Here is a 22,544-nt window from a genome sequence, read left to right as displayed (position 1 = left end):
TCGTACGAAGATGTCTCTTGAATCCTTTGTATGTACGTTGTACAAAAATATCCATTGACATGTTGCTCCTGGCAAAACAAAACATCGAGAGAATAAATCTGTCAAGAAACAAAAAAATGTGGGAAGCCTTCAACGTTCAAAGGGATAGTTTGAAAACTAACCCTCTCACGCACTATGAAACGCATGATGCCCAGCCGTGGGACATATAGCCTATATGATATAGGCGTTCATGATTACCTAACAGAGTAACACCCTCGAGCAATTACATAAAACTGACAATTAGATTTTGTTTGCTTACTCGACTCCTGATTGGTCGAGGTTGCGACCCCCCGCGTCTATAAAAGGGGGCGCGCGCTGCGATGTATCGCATTTACCTTTCGGCCGAGGTAGAGGCAACAAGTATTGCTAGTATAAGGACTGCCGACTGATTTAATTTAATTTAATTCTAGTGTTAAAAAACCCCGTCAAAATGGGGCCTAGTTTAAGTTGGAACACTTTTTGTGTTCTTCTAGTAGTTTCCGTTTTATGGAAACCGGCGTATACTGATGGTAAGTGTTTTTTTCTTGTTTATATTTATTTCGTCTGGTGACAACCAAACTCACTAATTGCATAAAAATAATTAAAGAAAAGTTAACCTTGTTTTGTTATTAGTACGGTTCGCTATGGCTAAGTTTTTGGTAGTAATTACTGAGTTTTGGTTATTATATGACGATGGTACCTCAGTTATTGGCACTTAAAATGTATAAATCAATTGTTTTGATATCGCTTTTTTACAGATATTTATAAGCTCTAGTGCCAATAATTGAGTATAATTTATCATTGTTCATGCCTACCTAATCATTGTTTTAAAACAATTCGTTATTTAATTTAATAAATGCGTCCATAAGTCATACTATAAATAAAGATCTAGTGTTTTAATTTCACAATTTATATTTCATTTAGATGTAGGTATGTAGATATAAAGGGTGGTATGCAAACCAAACGTAACTTTATAGTAAACGTAAAGGTTTTCAAATTAAAGCTCACTTTTTTCCTGTCAAAGCATTTTTCTAGCATTTTTATTTGTTTACTAAGGAATCTAGTGAACTAACCAAAACAATATCTTTATCGCAATTTACTTACAAAACCTTGACTTTTACGAGAAGCAGTAAATGCATATCAATAAGTTTACTTCATCCGAAATGTTATGTTATGATTATTCAATCTCGTAACTTACAGATATTCCGAACTCAATTTGTAGGAAATTTATGGTTTTTAAATCATTTAAGTATGTTTTTTTCTAATTAAGTATCAGTAGAAATACCCGTGATACACAATTAGATAAAAAAGGTAATTATTTTTCACAAATTTTTAGTTTTCTTAGTTATTTATAAGGCGCAACAAAGCTCGAAATTCCTTCACAATCAGGACTTTAGTTTAAAGTTTATCGTAATCTTAAATAGACCGCTAGTTATCTGTAACGCGCTTTAGATACCTAAAGTTGCGATTATCGGACTATGTATAACTTTTTTGAGATTTCTATACGTCTAGTATGAATTTTCTCAAATGATTTTTACGCCTAATCTGTTAAACAAAAGAAATTGTTTCTTTTGTGTGAGCGGTGAGCTACCGTGTCTGAGCGCGTGCCAGAGCAACAATGTCGTTTAAATAGCGGCTGTATCGTGGTGTTTTTAAGGTTCAAATTGTGCCATTTTCAATCAAAAGGGTACTTATTGTCGGTTGTCAATAAGGCGCTATTTCCATACAGCTTCAATTTGAAATCAACCTTATTGATAAGCGACAATGTGGTACCTTTTGGTTGGAATCGTCACATATATAATAATAAGAACGCTCTAAAAATTGAGGTGATCGATGGTTCTACATTACCAAAACATCTTACATGTACTTACATTTAAACCTTAAAACCACCACGATACAGCCGCTTTTTAAACGATAGTTGCTTTGGCACGCGCTCAGACACGGTGGCCCACCGTTCGCTCAAAAGATATAATTTCTTTTGTTTAACAGATTACAGTCTTAGGCGTAAAAATCATTTGAGAAGATTCATATACTTACCAAATATAGTAAAATTCCTTTTTTTTTTTATTCTAAAAGTTTTCTAACAGTCTTTGAAAACTTCTGTAACAAATTTGCAATAATGATTACCTAACTTAAGTAACTGATACATTCTAAAACAGTATAGGTATATTCGGTGTACAATTTTAAGTAAATATATTCTTCTTTATCTAGTATTGAAAAAATAATTCTAAACTTACAATAAAAAAACGGCCAAGTGCGAGTCGGACTCACACACGAAGGGTTCCGTGCCATTAACTATAAAACGGTCACCCATCCAAGTACTGACCCCGCCCGACGTTGCTTAACTTCGGTCAAAAATCACGTTTGTTGTATGGAAGCCCCACTTAAATCTCTATTTTATTCTGTTTTTAGTATTTGTTGTTATAGCGGCAACCGAAATACATCATCTGTGAAAATTTCAGCTGTGTAGCTATCACAGATCACGAGATACAGCCTGGTGACAGACAGACGGACAGACGGACGGACACACGGACAGCGGAGTCTTAGTAATAGGGTCCCGTTTTTACCCTTTGGGTACGGAACCCTAAAAAGTAACCTAAAATTAAAACTACCTACAAAACTAAAACTAATACCTAAAAAAGAAATAAAACATGAATATGGGCAGATAGATATAACTCCGTAATAGATGGATACAGTCTATGGAAAAAACGTGCCTCGAAAATCACGAAAATTTGATTCTCGATCAGATGGCGCCACTAGTTTTGGCCTACTCTCGTATAGAGGGCGTTGACTGTTTCGTTTGTTATTTATAATTTTAACGCATACCAGTGACGAAGAACATGGGTCAAAATCATATAAAAATAATTAAAGCAAATAAAAAAAAACATTTATCCATATTTAAATACATTTTAACGTATTTTTATAAATCTTCATTTTTAGTTTTAAAGTATGTCGATAGATGGCAGTGAATTTAAAGTGGTTACAAAATTTACTATGACAGTACCGCTCTATCTTATTATATCCTCATTGATATGGGTGACTTAGCCTAGTGTTCTTAATCTGATTTCTTAATTATAATTATAAATTTACCGCTCCTGACAAGTGAGTTTTGTAAGATTTTTACCACGTCGCTGGCAATCAGTACTGTCCACCTGATAATAAGAGATTACCGTAGCTTACGGATATCTGCAACTCTAGATGTCACCTTTAGAACCCTATTCATTCATTCTTTGAAGAGTTAAAGCTTTTACTCATTAACAGCTTCTTCTGTTGCCAACATGATAACTCATTGCAATAACATCGGATACACTTTGACCCCTTATCTCTGTCTTATCATTATAGGTGCTGGTCAATGTAACACATAGGTATACAGACCACACAGTGTACAATGAACAATGTTACAAGATAATTCCGTATAATTTTCCACTTGTAGTTATATTATGTCTTGTTAACCTTTCTTAAGTTAAGGACCTTAACGGCTTTTGACAACGCACACTCAAGAAGGCTTAAAAACCGGCCAAGTGCGAGTCGGACTCGCGCACGAAGGGTTCCGCACCATTACGGAAAAAACAGCAAAAAAATCACGTTTGTTGTATGGGAGCCCCATTTAAATATTTATATTATTCTGTTTTTAGTATTTGTTGTTAGAGCAGCAACAGAAATACATCATCTGTGAAAATTTCAACTGTCTAGCTATCACGGTTCATGAGATACAGCCTGATGACAGACGGACAGACGGACAGCGGAGTCTTAGTAATAGGGTCCCGTTTTTACCCTTTGGGTACGGAACCCTGAAAAGCACGCTACTATAAAAATTAATACTATTTCACATTAAGTCCTTTGACAATCACCCTCAGTGAAATTCTTTCTCCTAAACCTAAAAATGCAATTGAGCTTCAAGTTCGTAGGAAAGTACATTTGTAAAAACGATACTAACGGACTTAAAAGAGATTTCCGTGCGGTAAACTACTTAATTGAATCCAGAAAACGCCTCTAACGCCCGATTAGGATTAAGCTTACCTTTACCTTACCTGTAAAATAACACTTCAAAATTAGTTATTTCTTATAAATTGATCGTGTTGACTATGAAATTGACAATGATATTTTAAAACGAGGTTTTCAAATCTTCAACTTTTATGATTCTCATAAAAGCCTCTGTATCTCCGTATTCCTTCATATCAAATATTGATTATAGCTAAATTTAGGATAGGTAGTATGACTTACTTACTTCTATCCAGGGACCGGCCCGCTATCCCTTATCGGGGTTTTATAAGGGTATTGCATAAGGCTTAACTCATCATACCCTTTGCCAGACGAAACCCTTTGTTTTGCTTTTAAAAACCCTTATATAAAGCTACCACATTTGAGTAATCGGTAGCCCATCATCCGCTCACCAACACCTTGCATATTGCTTATAAGGGTTAGCCTTATAAAGGGCTTCCCTTTTAGCATATAAGCGTGCTAATTTAAGTCGTCTACCTTGTTCATAAAGCACACATTACTTCGAATGCGAGCGATCGTCGGCGGCGACGGCGGCGTTCTTTGACTAGGCACGTATTTTCTTTCCTTTTCATACACTACCGTAGATATATACTAATCCTGTCTTTCACGCAAAGGGAAACCTTTATAAAAAGCGCTTAAAGATAAGGGTAACCCTTATTAAGAGCTAGCCTTATTTTTGGTTAGCTTTTCGGTAAGGGTTAGTCAAAGGTAAGGGTATGAATGGGCTTTCAGTTCAAAAGGGAAAGTCTTTCAATGTGTTAGCCGTGTTTAAGTGTTGCCCATTGAAAGAGTTTTATCGCGGAAAGGGTTGTCCGGTCCCTGCTTCTATCTCATAAATGACCAATCGTGGCTAATCGCTATATTCTCTTGTTTAATATCTCATTATTGCCTTGCCTTGACAATGACCGGTAGGCACATGATAAAACAACGAAAAACAGATAGTTTTGCCCTCCGACCCGCTTATCACACTCCATTGTTTTCGGCGTATTAATAGTCTTGTATTGCCAAGGCCAGTAGATAAGTAAGTGATAACTTTGCAGTATTATCATTGGGGCTAATTAAGTTAAATTAGAAAACTAAAGCAATAGTAATACAGATTAAACTTGAGCAGTCAATAACTTAAAAAACCTTGAAATATTGCTATATTTGAGATCATTAGGTACTTCATCAATTGTCATTAAGTTCTTGTCAATATTCCATTTAATTGTTCTAAATCAGTTTGTAGTCTTGTTGCCACAGTAATATCTGCCAGTCAATAAGAGCTTATATATTTGTTTATCCATTCAAGGTCTAAACTATTCACAATCCTTATCAACCACACCGCATTCAAACCAGCATCAGTGTGACCTCCAAATACATAGTTGCGGCTGATGTTGATATCAATTTATACACAGTCGAAATGTTTAGTGAATTTAAAGAGCCAGCTCACATACATGGGAAGGGGTCGGCCCCCAGTCGCAGTCAGGGCACTGATCGGCAAATAGAATAATTGCTACGACTGTACAGTTACCATTCAATATTGTCTTAAGTATTAAATTTTCATACGATACACCGATTTTAATTTTATTCCGATCAAGAGGCGAAAAGTAAAATCAATTAGGGATTTCTAAAACTTCCGAAAAACGTTTAGAGGAGGAGGAAAGGAGGGACGTCAAAAAATAAAATTGCCACATGGATTGATGGAGTAATTATGATCTTCAGGGCCAGCACAGATTACCTAATTATTTATATAATCATATACCTAATTATTTACTCTTCTAATTAAAACTTATCTCTAAAAATCCCCTAATAAATTCATTTAAGTATTTCATAACTTTTTTTTACAGCTGGGGCCCGTTTATCAAAACCTTGTAGCTTGTAATACAAGTGGAAGTCCTTCTCTAACAAAAGCTGTCAAAAAGGGACTTGCACTTGTATTAGAAGCTACAAGCTTTTGATAAACGGGCCCCTGTTCTTAGTAACAAGGGTTAGGTTAATAAAATCACTACACCCTATAAAACAAAGTCCCCCGCCGCGTCTGTCTGTTTGTGTGTGTTTCTCGCTCTCGTTAAACTCAAAAATTACTAAACGGATTATCATGCGGTTTTCACCTATCAATAGAATGATTCTTGAGGAAGGTTTAGGTGTATAATTTGTTAAGGTTTTGTGTAACCCAAGCGAAGCCGGGGCGGGTCGCTAGTAACTGTTGAAAAAAGGGGATTTGGTTAGAAGATAGATTCAGCAATAGCAAAAGTAGTCAGAGTAAGCCTTATAAAAGAGTATGACGACTTTGATAATTGGTTGCAAGCAAGTTCTCGCTTAATGCTACTACTATAAACCTGAAAATATGTAGGTAAGAACGTATATTTTTTGAGTAAAGTTTTAGTATTTTACTACAACACGAAAAATATCAGCGTCGTTTCAACCTTTATAAAACGTCTTCAAGATTGATGTGTAAAATCGCGAATACGAAAAAACAATAATGGCATAAAGATCGATAATCGTCATTTGTCTTTATAAAATATACTTATGTTAACAATACCAGACAGCAAATAACTAACGCGGACTGTACAGAAATCACGTGCCTCGGCAGAGAAAGTAAGCCCATTATTTAATTTAAACATTTACAGATCTGAAGGAACCGATAAGGTGATCGAGGAAGCTTGTTTCCTTTACTGTCATTTTGTCATTAAACCTAATTTTTGTCAGTTATGGATGGACATTCAGTTTTAGAACTGTCTTAACTCCTTTATTCTAAGAAAGGTCATGCATAAGTAGACAGAGAAAACAGAAGGTGATTTTTTCGATAGTAGCCAGAGTGTGTACCGCGAAAAACGAAAATCGTAATTTCGTTATCTGCCTCTTTTTAAGCCAAAGGGGTCTCAAAAAGACCTATTTCTTTCTTGTACAGATTTTTCAGGACTGGTGGACATATTAGTGACGAGGCTTGAATTGAGGATTTTTTCAGTCTTGCCCGTGCTCTTGCATATTCGGGCGATAGAGAGGCATATAAAGAAATTTCTAATTTCTATTTTCTTGGTAGTGCCTCTGATTTCTGCCTGTGACATATCGCTGGTTAGTCCCGATGTATTTATATGTCCAAATAGTGAACACTTGTTTTACCTAAACAAAAGAAACTTGTACCTGTTTGACCCAGATATTCGATTATGTGCGTTTTCTGTAAATACCACGTTTTGAATGTTCAAAATACCTGGTTCCACAAGTTAAACGGGATTAAGATGGTCGTATTTATCATTTGGAACGAAAATATCATCATTTCTTTTTCTAATACTTGACAGAGTTGACAGAAAGGGACGATTGCTAAGATCTGGGAATTTTAAGGTTTCTAAAGGGTATCCAAAGTGTATACGTGAGCAGTTAGTTAGTTCATGCGGTGTTTTAAGTGTTTTTTTTTAATACTACGTCGGTGGCAAACAAGCATACGGCCCGCCTGATGGTAAGCTGAGATATTACATGAATTTGCTATGATATGAACCAAACTAGAACATCCCATTTGTTTACATTCTTTTAGTCAAGGTATTAGGTCAAACCCGTTTTAATGGCTACGTTAGATCATTCGGACTACACAACGGATGTTAAACATCGATCCATCTACCCGTTTGTCATTGCTTCAACGAAAAAGTTACATCTGCGAAGATTTAGAAATAATATCGACTCTATGACAGTGAAAATAAAGGTCAAATATTTCTGTTGGGATCCATTGATGACTATGACCGTTTATGTGATAGTTGCGTCCTGTTTGGGATAATTGTATCCAAGATTATTCTGTAGGCAAACAGCTTCTCAGCAGAAATGGCTTAGTTGTTCAAAATTATCTGTGCGCGCTCTTATTCAAACAATAAAGTTATGGTCAGACCATTTGTACGTACAAAATTAATAGATGTACAGTATTAAGTGCAAATAATATTGTATTAAAATTTATGGATTTCACTGATTTGAAATTTAAATTCCTGTTTACCCGGGATCACAATAACATTACTCTCCCATTATACTTTCAGTTGTTTTGGATAGAGCTGCCTTATCTAAGGGTGATTAATACTAAATATTACTTTCAATGTCACATTTTTTTAGCCTAATATAGACCATCATCTAATGGTGTGTGCCCCATGAACATGAATTTTACTTCATCGATAGATGTATCAAAAACCACACGTATCTTTGTATGATGTTTTGATTTACCACACCAAAGCAAAGGAAAAATCCATTACCTTTTAGTCGTACCAATTCTTGGTTTTCAAAATTTTTTTTTTAAAAACCAAGAATATCTTGAACAGATAAATAACAGGAAAAAACTAATTTACTAATATTCTTATTGCCACCCCTATCTTAACTACAGCTGCTATCGCAAGTGTCATTAAGCTCTAGATCGAGGCTAGGAACATCCCGATGTACTGATTCATCGATAAAACTGACCCCAGTGACCCCACTGACTTCCACATCCGTCAACAACTTGACCTCACGTAATCACAATAGAACGCAAATATAATAACCTGATAAGATATCTTTCTTGGAAATGTTTTAAGGAATTATTGAGGTGGCGGAAGATAACAATCCGTGATGATCCTCCATAAGTTTTATATATTTTAAAAGTTCCCAGACATATCAATAAAATAATTAAGAAAATTTGAGAGAAACAAAGGAAACTTTCTTTTCGTAAATGGAAAATCTCAATATCCATACAAAAATATCAGAAGATTCCAAAATTGTTCCATGTGCCAATTGACGAAAAAATTGATGTTTGATCATTCATTGCCCACAATATATATTATATATATATAAAAATATATTTATATATGACGCCGTAAAATGCCATATAAATCCTATAATACGGCGGCTATCCAAATCGAGAGCCCCACTTATCATTACACCTGACATCTCTCCTACGATCTATAATCAAAGACTTTTTTCTTTTCATTAATCTACACACTTTTGTTTACGTGACTTTATAGGATTTTGGTTACCTAGTTTAATTTCCTGAGCCCCACTTATCATTACACCTTACATCTCTCCTACGATCTATAATCAAAGACTTTTTGCTTTTCATTAATCTACACACTTTTGTTTACGTGACTTTATAGGATTTTGGTTACCTAGTTTAATTTCCTGAGCCCCACTTATCATTACACCTTACATCTCTCCTACGATCTATAATCAAAGACTTTTTGCTTTTCATTAATCTACACACTTTTGTTTACGTGACTTTATAGGATTTTGGTTACCTAGTTTAATTTCCTGAATATTAAAAATATCTCAAAGTATAGGTATATATATTATTTAACTATCAGTGCATTCATTAGATAAAGAAAGCTTTGTTAATATCATTGTTGTTATCATGTTTTGTTACAAATAACTAATTGCTGGCATAAATATATCAGTCAACAAGACAATTTATGCTATCATTATTGGACGCTGCTTGTGGTAGTAATTAACTCATTAAATCATTAGTAATTAGTGTTCAGTTGTTATTTGCAAGTTTGTTTATTTTGGTATTATTTTCTTTGCAGATAAGTGCAATGTTGGGTGCCAAGGATGTAAGTTTACTTTCTACATTTTGCTTATTTCCTTTACAAACATTATTTGTCTTGTTACCATATTCCATATTTTATCTTATTTAACATAGGACCTTATATTATTTTACTTTATCATAAAGTTCTTTACTTGACTAACTCGTTTTGCTCTTTTTAACTGTATTTAGTCGGTGTAGATTTATTTACTTACTTTATTTTCTGCTTCGTTTTATTTGAAATAATTTGAATTGTTATTTTCTTCGTTTGTGGCATTCTTTTTCTGCTAATTATTAGTTAATATCCTTTATTCCAAAAATTTATTAAATCACCATTAAAATATTCAGCCCCCTCCGGCCCGACGTTCCTCAACGGCCATAAATACAACTATGGCGTAGAAGGCACCGTCTCCATCTACCTAACCGGTGCCGACAAGCAGGAAACCAGCGTCAAGCTCCTGGGGCAAGTCTCCGTGGCTGCCTTGGGTAACTGCGCTCATGTGCTGCGCGTGCAGAACTTGGTGATCTCTGGGCCTGATGGCAAGGTAAGACAAATAATAAAAATACTTATTTCCTGACATGATTACGAAATAGCTTCCTAAATCGATCAAGTCCCAAACTTGACACGATTTTATTCTAGTATTAAAAAAAATAGTTTTAGATGGGTTTTCTAGTAATTTCAAGGTTTTTTTTTTAGTTTTTTTCTTGCAATCGACATGCTGTTTGAAAAAGTCTGTATTTTGAAAATTGAATTCGTTATCTTGTTACAACGGTAACCAAATATGAGTAGTATAGCTAAAAAGTAGTAGTAAAAAGATACTTAATAGCAATCGGAAAAATAAATACATTTTCAGCCCCTAACCTCGAAGACCTATTGCGTAAAATATGTATTATTATCATACTTGGACTTATTAACTTATTATTGATTTTCCTCAGAAATACAACAAGCCCCCCGGCCTCGAGAAGCCAGTGCGCTTCACGCTGCAGGACGGCCGTGTCGGCGCAGAGATCTGCGCTGAGGAGGGCGACACCCGCCGCTCCCTTAACATTAAGAGGGCTATCATCTCACTGCTGCAAACCGAACAGAAGTCTTCCAGCCAGGTAAATAAAATCATTGTCATCATCTTGTCCAATCATTGCTTATAATAGGCAGTTTAAGCCAGGAGCAACCCACAATTTTGAGAGCCTTCAATTTCAACACATCGAAATCGAGCTGTTGTGTTGCTGCGGTTTTAATTAGTCTTAGCATTTATCCTTCTCCTTAGCTACTGTGGTACGGGAGTAAAGGGAGTGACCTGCAGTCTCTGGAGTTCCATTAACTTATGGATCGGTTGGATAACCGACATGAGATTTAAAGTCACGGCTAGAACTTTTTAACAATGACGGCAAAAAGCTTGCTGTTTACAGTCAAAATCTCTACCGTTTCTTAAATTCTACTGTAGCCTCATATTCAATGTACATTTATCCCAGGTTGACGTATTCGGCGCTTGCCCCACCGACTCTTCATCCTCTCAAGAAGGTGGCGCTGTGTTGGTACACAGGACTCGTGACCTCTCCCGCTGTACACATCGCGAGCAGGGACAGAACAGCCCGGTGTACTCCGTCGCTAGTGACAATGCTGTAAGTTCAAATCTTCGAATTTCAAGGAAGCGAAAATCGCACAATTAAATTTTTGATGGTCATTTTCGATGTAAACTCAAAATATTAAGCACAATTACACTTAGGACTGGTTGCGCCAAACCTTTGTCGTTGAGACGAATTTTTTGTATATTTCACTATTGTAACCAAACTTTTTTCTCACTTAGCAAATCGCCGACACCCAAGTGCTACAATCCATCCTCAACGTAGAATCCAAGGTCAACAACGGAGTCCCTGAGAAAGTGTCAGCCACTGAGGAATACCTGTACCGCCCCTTCTCCGTCGGCGAGAACGGTGCCCGCTCCAAGGTCCACACTAAACTGACCCTGACTGGCAAGTCAGCGGGAGCCGACGCTGGTGCCTTCACCCAAGTCCGCACCATTATCTTCGAGAACCCACACGGTGTTGTTTCGGAACAGAGCAACTACCAAGCCGCTTTAGCCCAGGTCAAGGAAACCGCGAAAACTTGTGCATCTGAAGCCAGCTCTAAGTCTGCTGGCAACTTCGCTCAGCTCGTCAGAATTTTGAAGCCTACCAGCAAGGATGACCTGGTCAAGATCTTTAATGCTGTCAAGGGCAACAGCTTGGAAAAGTAAGTAGCCTCAGTAGCCTCAGTACCTACCTACTTTTCAATAAAGATGCCGTCGTAGTCAATACTAACCAAATAAGTAACTTAATAAATGTGTCGTTTTCTAGCAAAAGGTACCACATTGTCGCTTGCCATAAAAACGTTCTCACAGGTTATTCGTACAAAGATACAAACAAATTTCGTCCTCATGGTAAGCGACAAAGTAGTACCTTTTACTTGAAAACGGCGCAAATAATAATTAAACATAATAACGTTTGTTAAAAAACAAACACGATTTCCCACCCTAGTTTTACAAAACTATTCTACATGATGGTTCAATCTTTACTATTCAGAATCTATGGTAATATTCGTAATAAATTACTGCCATCAAACCTTTTCTTTCTTTAGAACAAAGAAGAAGAGAGAGAGAGATCGAGACTGTCTTCATATCAATAAACATTACTGCCCTCCTTAGCTATCTTTTCCACGTTAAACTTGACTTATCTTCTTTATGACGAAGGTTTTCCTGAAAATAACGCTAATTTCACAAATTGCCTTTCCCCAGGCGCGTATTCATCGACGGTCTCCTCCGCACCGGCACCGGCAACAGCATCGAGGCCTCTATCCAGATCCTCAAGCAGAAGGAACTAGATGCCCTGGAGCAGCAGATTGTGTTCCTGTCCCTTGGCAACGCCCAACACGTCAACAATGAGGCACTGAAGGCTGCTACTGTAAGCACATATAATTTTCTCTTTCCCAGAATGCTCTAACTAGTTTTTCATCAGAATTAGATCCATTGCTTTGCTTGTTATTGAATCTTAATAGTTAGTAGGTGCACTGAAAATAATAAGGATTGAAGTTGGTAGTCAAAAACTCCGTGGTATCTTGTCTTGAAATTCTAATCTTGAAGACTTACGCCGCTTGCGTTTTGAAACTACAATACAACTGTTCTTCTAAAAACCCACATTTACATCGAAAGCTACAAAAAATTTAAAGTTTCTTCATTAGTTTCGCGATGTAGAGGCAGATAGATTCTCAGTTAGTATCCGATTTTGTCAAATCTAATTCATTTATCAAATTTTCTTCCACAGTCCCTCCTGGACCTTCCAAACATCCCAAAGGACACGTACCTTGGCGTCGGTGCGCTGGCCGGCTACTACTGCCGCAGCCACGAGTGCCACCACAGGAAAAACGAGGGTATCATTGCGCTGAGCACCAAGCTAGCTGCCAAGCTCGGTGGCTGCAAGGCGAAAAGCAAACTTGAGGAGGACACTGTAAGTCATCTTAATAGTTAATATATTTTTCCTTTTTTATTGTGGGACGTACCACATTATGCAGATGTCGCTAGTGACGTCGTCACAGTTGCAATGATGAAATTCGCGTTGATTGAAGGATGGTCAGCTGGCGCAATTGGTAACGCATTGGACCGGCAATCCAAGGATGTGGGTTCGAGTCCCACGTTGACCAGAGTTTGATCATCGTTGATTTTTTCATTGTGATTTAGATCTGTATATACAATTTATAAACTGTAAGTCATGTCATGATGTTATATTATTTTACTTATAGAATTATATGTTTCAACTTAAACATAGTAATCATTACAGCCGAAATACTTCCACGGCTAATTTTTAACGATCGGCTTTGCGGTGCCTCATCGAACGGTTGTTGCGATCTTGACCAGACCTTAAGAGCAATTCCGTGTAGATATATTGTTAGGGCTCTTTACTTCGCCGACTAACAAATCCTAGCAGAAAATCCGTTTATCTTATAACAATCCTCCGTAAAACCCGTTCTGCGCCAGGCCTGGCCCAAAAGTCTTAATCGCGCTCACAGTGTTGCCATGCTCTATTGTGATGGAGATATGTCGGACAGCATCGCATATTATTGCTTTAATTTATACACTCAAAACAATTCATAATTAGCTTTGCTCTAACTTATCCTCATTTCTACAGATCGTAGCCGTCCTGAAGGGTATCCGCAACATCAGACACTTGGAGGACGTACTCATCGACAAGATCGTGCACTGCGCGGTCGACCCCACCATCAAGAACCGAGTGAAGGCTGCCGCACTTGAGGCTTTCCAGGCTGATCCTTGCTCTGCTAAGGTAAGAAAATTTTTTCTTCATCGTAAATAAGTTGTAACTTTGCTACGATCACTAGATCATGACAGTCAATCGTTATGATCAATAAATAAAAATAGAATAAATAAAATAGCTGTGAGTCCCTTAGAATTCCGCGCTTATACCTTTCGTTTAGCGAAAATCAAATCAAGACAAAAGGAGGTTCGAACCACTAACTTTAAGATGATGAGATTGTTAAAGAAATTTTTTTTTTTTTTTGAAGGCAGACATTGCTACGACCAAAGTTACTGTAAAGCTAAAGTAAGCAACATACAATATTGCTTATTTTAGCTTATTGGATCTAAATCAACGTACACATATGAATATATAATTTATTTATTTAGTCGTATGGCATATTACAATTCATAATAATAGGTATGGAAAAGGAATTTAATGATAAATTTGTATCTAGTTGTAAATCTATAGACTATACACTTAATTTTATATCTTTTAATATTTAAACACACATTTGGTATGAGTAAAACATACGACTAGATCAAATCGAGACTACTCCGGTATTAATAGGTACTTACTAAAAACTCAATTCAAAAACAAAATAAAAAGTGTGTAATAATGTTATTTCTCTACTCAGATCAAGAAGACCGCATTGGACCTGCTGAAGAACACCCAGCTGGACTCTGAGATCCGTATAAAGGCTTACCAGGCTGTCATTGAGTGCCCCTGCGGCAAGTCGGCCTCCGAAATCAAGAAGCTTTTGGACAACGAGCCTGTTCACCAAGGTATGTCATCAATCTCTATGGTCAGAAAAAAAACCCTTTCCGAATGATACAATGTAAGAAGTCTTCAGATTTGTTATAAGAATTTAAACTATTTTACCTTCATTTGTAAATAGAACAGTATGATTATTAATTTAAAATGTCCTGTCACGGTCGCCATGTAAGGAAGCGATAATACAGAATAGGTGAAACAACGGAACGATGAGTACCTAAATAATTTAACAGATATCATGTTGCGTCATTACGTAAATAGTACTTACATGGTTATGAGGATACTCCGCTTAAAAATATTTTGCAACTATTTCTTCTTCAGATTATGTTAAAACTCAAGCTTTATCATTATCAATAAAAAAATATGACAATACATTGCTATAGCTCACGTCTTTGTTAAAATCTTACAAGTGGGAAAGAGATTCATGAGGTGCTATAATATTAACATTAAATATTGCAGTCGGTCGCTACATTACGACCAGCCTGCGCCATATCCGAGCGTCAGCCAACCCCGACAAGCGCCATGCCCGCGAACACTACGGCCAGATCCGCACTCCCAACCGTTTCAACGTTGACGACAGGTAACTTATTGCGCTGTTTCTTTTTTCTTTATTTTGGGTTGTACAGTATTTGCTGAAGGTACTTTTTTAACCTTTTGCGATATTTAACTTTCCTTTCATTATTTTTTCCGTTTTATGTATATATATATATTGTGGCAATAGAGCATTTTAAACCCTTTTCTCTTTTCTTTGCCTTCTTGTTTTTTTTAGAAAGCCTTCCCCAGTTTTCGACCATTTTTGATGGTGGTTAGGTTCCCTTTTTAATGCATTTTTTCACAACTTATCCACAAATTTTCTCTCCAACAGGAAATACTCCTTCTACCGTGAAGCCTCCTACAACATCGACGCTCTCGGCGTCGGCGGCAACGTTGAGCAGAGCGTGATCTACTCGCAGAACTCTTTCTTACCCCGCTCCGCTAGCCTGAACCTGACCACCGAGGTCTTCGGACACAACTTCAACCTTCTTGAGGTTAGGACAAATTTATTTAGTGAATCAGGGAACAGGATCTTAAAAATGTTAAAGAATTCTTCAAATACTTTTCTTGGGATGTAACTCAATCTCACGCGGAAAACCTTCCGACTAAAGACTAAAAAGAGCAAAATAAAGACATCAGGAAACGTGTAATAGAGCGTTCTATTAAATGAATGTTTGAATTTAAGTAAGAAATAGATATATTAAAAAACTGATATATAGTGTTTCTTTTTCGTAGCAAAGTGAAATCAGCTAAACTAAGTTTTTCTTACCAATACAATATTAAGATTCTCAAGGAATTATCGCGCATCATTCAAGCCCTTTCACAAAATCCTTTCCTTTTCAGATCGGAGGTCGTCAAGGCAACCTGGACCGCGTGGTTGAGCACTTCCTCGGCCCCCGCAGTTTCCTCCGCACCGAGGACCCGCAGTCCATCTACGACGATCTTAAGAAGAGGTTTAAGGAAGCTGAGGATAAGGTCAACCACGGCGTGCGTGGACGCCGCTCCATTAAGACTGAGATCGACAGCTTTGACAACCGCGTAAGTAGCTTTGAGAATATTCTTGCTTTGTCACTCACTCATTAATTTTTGTTGCGGTCTTTTATAACTTTAAACACATTTTTGTATTCCCACACCTTTGATATATCTTGATTATGATTACAAACGTTAGTACTCATACACTCTAAAAAAGTATAATTTAAATACAAGCCTAAAAAAAAGTTTGAAAGTCAGTTAAAGAAGAAATAAGTAGATTAACCAATATTCATTAACTAAAAAAAATGTCTTGTTCACAGGTAAAGGCTGAATCTAACTCGTACCACAACGAGTTAGACCTGGACATCTACGTCAAACTTTTCGGAACCGACGCGGTCTTCCTCTCTCTTGGCGACGACAAGGGCTTCGACTTCAACCACGTTCTCGACCAACTCGTCCACTCGCTCAGCGATGGCATCAACAAGGTCAAGCATTTCCAGAAGGAAATCCACGCTAACGCTCTGTTCTTGGATGCCGAGCTCGTCTACCCGACCTCCACCGGTCTTCCGCTAAAACTTGACCTTGTCGGTGCTGCCACTGCTCGTATCGACATCGCTACCAACGTTGACATCCGCCAAATCCTCCGCAACCCCGAGAACGCTAAAGTCGACATTAAGCTGGTACCCAGCACTGATATCGAAATCTCTGGACTGTTCCTCGTCGACGCTGATGCCGTCTCTACTGGTCTTAAGGTCATTACCAACTTGCATTCATCTACTGGTGGGCACCTCATCGCTAAAGTTCTTGAGAACGGACACGGTATCGACCTGCAATTTGCCCTGCCAATTGACAAGCAGGAGATCCTGACCGCCTCCAATGACTTAGTTTACTACACGGCTGAAAAGGGACAGCAGGAGAAACATATCCCGATCAAGATCGACGCCGACAGGAAGGACTACAGTGGATGCTTCGATCAGCTGTCTGGCCTCATTGGCCTCACTTTCTGCGGAGAGGTTTCCGTGCCTTTTACTGTTTCTGGTCCGGAGGCACAAAACTCGATTTCTAAGTTCCTTGCCCGCTATCCTTTGACTGGATCATCCAAGGTCAAAATAGTCGTCGAGAAGAACGACCTCCGCGGTTACCACATCAAGGGTATCGTGCGCGGTGACAACCCTGAGCGCCGCAGCTTTGAGCTGCTCTTCGAGGCTGAAGGTGGAAAGAATCGTCGCGCTCAGGTATCTGGAGAGCTTGTCAACAACCAGCAAGAAAAGACCATTAAACTGTCTCTGGACTCTCCCATTAAGAAGGCTGGTGGTCAAGTTTCGATTTACACCAAGCCCAGCGAATATGTCCTGCTGGTCAAAGCCAACTTGGACAACGAACAATACTACGCCCGTGCCGGCTTTAACGTCCAAGGTAACGAGCAACGCAGCGTATTCAAGCCCGTCGCCGAATACGAATTGCCTGGTGGTAAGGGCAAGCAATCTTTGAAGGTTGACGGACAATTGGTTAGAGAAGTTAACGGACCTAAATCGAAATACACGCTTGAAGGCATTAAGATAAGCTTGCCTAGCAATGAGGTTGTTGATATCTCCGGACACTACGTTCATGAGCCTCACAGCTATGAAATCGACCTGAAGGCGAAGAAGGGAGAGCACAACGTAATATTCGGCGGTTCATTGAAGGGCCACGACTTCAAACTCGAATTCCAGAACACTTTGAATGCTTACGTCAACTTCAAGGCTAGCGGACACACAGAATGGAGCGAATCGGTAAGTCAATATTCTTACATAACATTTTACTCAATATCGTTAAACTTTATCTTCAGCCTATTAACATGATTTTTTAACTTTCAGGTGATCCGTAACGACCTTGACCTATTGTATGGTGGAGACCTACGCGACCAGCGCAACCGCGTGACCTTCAACCAGCTCTTGAAGCACCACACCAAGCCTTCGGAGTTCAGCCTTATCACCAAGAACAAATGTAAGCATACACATGCGCCGCTGCGATATTATAAACAGCATAATATAAACATTATCATGGCGGTGTTAAGTTTTAACCGACTTCAATGCGGCTGAATGTTTTTATTTCTAATCTACATATATACCCGGTACAAGTTTCTTCTTTTTTAACAGTCGAGGTCCACGCTTTGCCCATGAAGGTCAAATTCGATGGTGAAGTTGACCCCAAGAAGGTCGACATTGTCATCGAAGGCCAGTATATCGACAAGAAAGCCGAATTCGAACTAGAAGCCAGAACTCAGATCAAGCACCCCGGCGATTACAGCGTGAAACTGATCGCCAACGCTGACAAGAATGGTATTGAGGTCTTCGCTAAGCGTGACATCGTCTCCGCTGATAAGTCTAACTTGGAAAACTACATCGCTATCAAGAACATTGGCAAATACGAGCTTTCTGGAGTCGTCACTCACAAGAACAAGCCTAATGACGTGCATCTTGGAGCTGTTGGTCATTTGAAGATTGCTGGTGGCGGCAAGAATGAAGACATTACGTGAGTAAACTAATGTGATAAATAGTTTGTATCACGAGAATTATCAAAATTAGTGAATATTCTTTATTGCACACCACAAAACGAACAAAATACCTGACAGAAAGTGAGATCATTAAAAATAGGGAACAGGCGGTCTCACTTCCATACAATTTTTGGGTAGCAATAAACTTACCATTACGAAGAGCTTTTACATGTAGAACATTAAATCAAATCTTTAACATGCAGATACGTCTGCGAGCGATACTCCAAATTTTATATCAAAGGAAAAAATGGAAAAAGTTCCCTTCCGGCAGTATTTAAACCCGCAACCTCCTCAATCCGTGCGTTTCTCGTAACCAATTGAGCTACGGAAGCCTATAACACAACACATTAATACAAAGCCTTAATTGATGTAGAACATTAATTGAACGAATTAAATTAAATTACCTAGTTTATGTTGGTAGTATGTATTGATTATAATGATTCTGTATTTTTACAGATTCGACCTCGGAGTAATCGACAACAACAACTTATACTCATCCCATGCCAAGATTGCCTATTCAAAGGGCGCCATCCTCGACTGGCTTCTCAAGGTCACCAAGGGAGCCAACTCCAAGGGAGAGCTCAAGCTTATCCTTAAGGATACCGTAAGCGCTAACGGTCAATACGCTGTCACCGATGCCGACGGCAAGGGTAATGGAGCCGTCTTGGTTGACTTCAAGAATGTTGGACGCAAAATTAAGGCTGATGTGAAGTTCCAAGTGAAGAACCCGGTATACAACGCTGACGTTGATGTGTTCTTGAACTTCGAGAAGGACAATAAGGATAAGGTTTCGTTCTCAACCAAGACAAAGACCACTGAGAAGCTGATTGACTCCAAGTAAGTATAGCAAGTGATGATTTATTTAAAGAGTGAAACAAGGGAGTTGTCTTCAGACATAATTTTGAGGTCTTGTTTTATGAAAATTGGAAGGAATTGCAGATTTTACGACAGCTGTTGAAGAGTTTTACAATTTCAAAGAGGTATTTTCCAAATCTGTTTAGAAATAAAATAGTAGGCGACAAACATTTGGCCGAATTCGAGAACCTCTTTTCTTTTAGAAGTCAGTACCTATAAAATTATTATTTTTCTAGGAACAAGCTGGACTACGCCGGCAAGAGTACAGAACTGAACGTGAATGTGAACAACGACATCAACGCGCAGGCTGCTGGCAAGACCGCGGCGCTGATTGAGATCGTCCTTCCTACTGAGAGGCTGCTTAGCTTGAAGCTCGACCGTGACATCACTTTCAAGGATGATGTAAGTATATCACCGAAAAAATGTGTGATGGCTGCCTTAACACTGGTAATAAAAGGTTTTTCCTATTAATTTCAATGAATAGTGATTATGACTTCAAACAAGGCTCGTAGTCCATGAGAGGAAGTTTAGGCTGTTTATGAAGATAATAATATATTTCAAATTCATTTAAATTAATTGCTTTTTGTTCAGGAGTACAACGGCCACGCTGAAATTATTCTCGCTGACGCAGTCAAGCGTGGTGGCGCAGCGTCCGAAATCAGCTACAAGTCCAAACTGAACAACTGCAACTTCAAGAAGGACGTCTACCATTACGAAGGCGAACTTGGTCTGTCTCTCAAGGACGGAAAGCAGCTCAAGAACATGTTCTTCATTAAGAACCAAATGTCCGGTGACAAGGGCAAGCTTGAACTTAAGGTAGTTATTGCTAAAGCTTTTTCATAAATTTCGTTTACGGTCCAGTAGTGGATGCTTAAGAGTTACTTGTATTTTGAAATACTACGCAATTAATTTAGTTTCTGGCTTTGTCCACGGCTCATTTAACCCTATAACCGCCAATGATGGTCCAGGTTGACGCGCCGCTCATGAGCCTAATAGAATCTACTCCAGGCACCAAATTTTACGAAAACAACTGCCATTTAATAATATTATTTTACATTCCAACTTAAAGGTACCTTACTTTATCAATGTCCTTTTATTTTTGGTGTGATACGTGTCTGCGAAATGTTGTCTATTCAAAATTGTCGTAGTTAACCATTCAGATAAAAAAAGCACGAGAAAAAAAATGTATCAGGGTGGTAATTTTTGCCGTAAAATATCTAAGTGTGCTCTAGAAAGGCTTAAAACCTTTATTTATCCCTCAGTCTGACATCAACGGCAACATGATACCCCACCCCGCTTCGCTGTCTGGCAGCATCGACTACACGAACCCTGACTCCTTGGAGGGCTCTGAGAACTACAGACTCAAGGGTAGCTACGGCAACGACATCGGTTTCGATATGGATGGCAAATTCGAACTCCAGGTCACTGGAGAAGGCGATAAGAAGTAAGATCAATATTCCACCTTCTTCCTATTTTACTGACTGACTACAGTGACTACAACTAACGCAGCCACTAGAATTTATAAAAGCGATGGTAATTTGACAATCCAAAGAGGAAAGGAAACTAGACCAACCAGTATGCATGCGATCATAATGACACTGTAATAACCAGCAATCAGTATACTCAGTTACAACGTTTTGAATTTTTAGATATATTATACCTACTCTGAGGACTTTATATCTAGACTGTGTGCTCTATCTGCCTAGAATCCTCAAATATATCCATGAATAACAGAACAAACTTATTAGACATGCGTGGTTTACACTTAATTTATTTCTTCTAGATACCTCGACGAGAGCACCGTCAGCTTCCGTCTGCCATTCGAGAAGGCCCACGACATCAAGATCGTTTCCAACTGGCTCTGGCTTGTACCTCAGAGCAAGAGTGTGTACCTCGAAGTAAGTACCTCTTTTAACATTTACTTTACATAGTTTACAGAATTGTGTTCATCATTATTTTCTTATCTAATCGTCATCATTGCACTCTCTTATCGCTCACTGCTAAGTTAGTCTTCAAATAGGTAAACCGTGTCTTGGCCCTGAGCTAATATCATCTAGAATGACCCGCAATCTCCCGAGTGACATCTGAATCCATTGTGTGATAAAGAAATACATATGTTTTTCTTCTCGTTTTATCCATAACTTTGCCTGGAACTTTACTTACACACAATAGAAAGCCTACTGAAAATCCCCTTAGGTATTTATAAGTCTTAGTTAGTTTATAACTGTCACTTTCTCCAACAGTACTCTTCAGTCCAGTCGGTCCAAGTGAACGCTGATGTGTACAAATTCGACGCTAACGGCAAGGTGGGACCTAAGAATGGTTTCACCAAAGTCAAGGTCTTGGTGCCCCATGTCGATCCTTTGAGCCTGGACTTCAACTACAAGGCTGATTTGGAAGGTAAATGTTTCATATTTACAAACAGTCAGATAAACCTCACTATGTTAAATCTTGTGCCCCCCTTAAAGAGAGGTGACCCCCTTAAAGATACACCCAGTTTCAAATTGATGATACTCAATTGATATTCTTAAAAATATATTTTGTTGTATAGGTGAGAAGAAGACCGGAAGCGCGGAAGTGAAGGCAGTATACGGAAAGGGCAAGAGCGCCAACATCGCGGTAGATGCATCAGCTGCACAGAAGGAATACGCTGTCAAGATCAGGGCCAACACTCCTCAGAACGACCAGCTTAAGAAACTGGAGCTTAGCATCAACTCAAAGGTACATATATTTTTAACGAAAGATATAGTTTATTTAAAAGTCACCTTACTGACTTGATATATACGTGATGACCTGATGACATAACATGTTAACCTTTCATTGTCTCTTAAAATCTTGCTGCAAAGTTTATCCATGAAAAATATAATTGGGTAGTGCTAAAATGTATTTATAGTATAGATACAGTATAGATCCTATACTCTACAGATACTTGACAACCATACTGCATACTATCTTGCATTTTAAGTGTTCCGCACAAAACTTGATTACACGCAGCAATTATGGATCGCTTTGTATCTGTCCATCTGTCACTTGTCTCTGGCTTTTTTAATGTAACAGGCTACTAGATAA

The 22,544-nt window shown here is 38.3% G+C and overlaps 1 protein-coding gene and 1 non-coding gene across 2 annotated transcripts in view; both read left to right on the top strand.

Annotated features, from left to right (window-relative positions):
• The first annotated feature begins 367 nt into the window (after positions 1–367).
• The window catches only part of LOC134751378 (apolipophorins), a 39,843-nt gene continuing 17,666 nt past the window's right edge, over positions 368–22,544 (top strand). Inside the window, exons 1-23 of the mRNA XM_063686733.1 lie at positions 368–548; positions 9,525–9,551; positions 9,872–10,068; positions 10,460–10,624; positions 10,994–11,143; positions 11,329–11,753; positions 12,295–12,460; positions 12,821–13,003; positions 13,682–13,834; positions 14,442–14,589; positions 15,038–15,158; positions 15,444–15,606; positions 15,956–16,150; positions 16,405–17,856; positions 17,941–18,070; positions 18,223–18,598; positions 19,077–19,457; positions 19,712–19,877; positions 20,067–20,291; positions 20,738–20,919; positions 21,259–21,373; positions 21,719–21,875; positions 22,027–22,196. Of these exons, the coding sequence (XP_063542803.1) occupies positions 470–548; positions 9,525–9,551; positions 9,872–10,068; positions 10,460–10,624; positions 10,994–11,143; positions 11,329–11,753; positions 12,295–12,460; positions 12,821–13,003; positions 13,682–13,834; positions 14,442–14,589; positions 15,038–15,158; positions 15,444–15,606; positions 15,956–16,150; positions 16,405–17,856; positions 17,941–18,070; positions 18,223–18,598; positions 19,077–19,457; positions 19,712–19,877; positions 20,067–20,291; positions 20,738–20,919; positions 21,259–21,373; positions 21,719–21,875; positions 22,027–22,196 (5,526 nt within the window). The 5' untranslated portion in view covers positions 368–469. The remainder of the gene's footprint in view (positions 549–9,524; positions 9,552–9,871; positions 10,069–10,459; positions 10,625–10,993; positions 11,144–11,328; positions 11,754–12,294; positions 12,461–12,820; positions 13,004–13,681; positions 13,835–14,441; positions 14,590–15,037; positions 15,159–15,443; positions 15,607–15,955; positions 16,151–16,404; positions 17,857–17,940; positions 18,071–18,222; positions 18,599–19,076; positions 19,458–19,711; positions 19,878–20,066; positions 20,292–20,737; positions 20,920–21,258; positions 21,374–21,718; positions 21,876–22,026; positions 22,197–22,544) is intronic.
• Positions 13,125–13,196, top strand: Trnaa-ggc (transfer RNA alanine (anticodon GGC)). Its single transcript has one exon. It is a non-coding gene; the product is annotated as a tRNA-Ala (tRNA).

The sequence above is a fragment of the Cydia strobilella genome, chromosome 22, assembly GCF_947568885.1.
Source record: "Cydia strobilella chromosome 22, ilCydStro3.1, whole genome shotgun sequence".
Classification (NCBI taxonomy): domain Eukaryota; kingdom Metazoa; phylum Arthropoda; class Insecta; order Lepidoptera; family Tortricidae; genus Cydia; species Cydia strobilella.
This window is presented reverse-complemented; position numbering and strand designations above follow the sequence as displayed.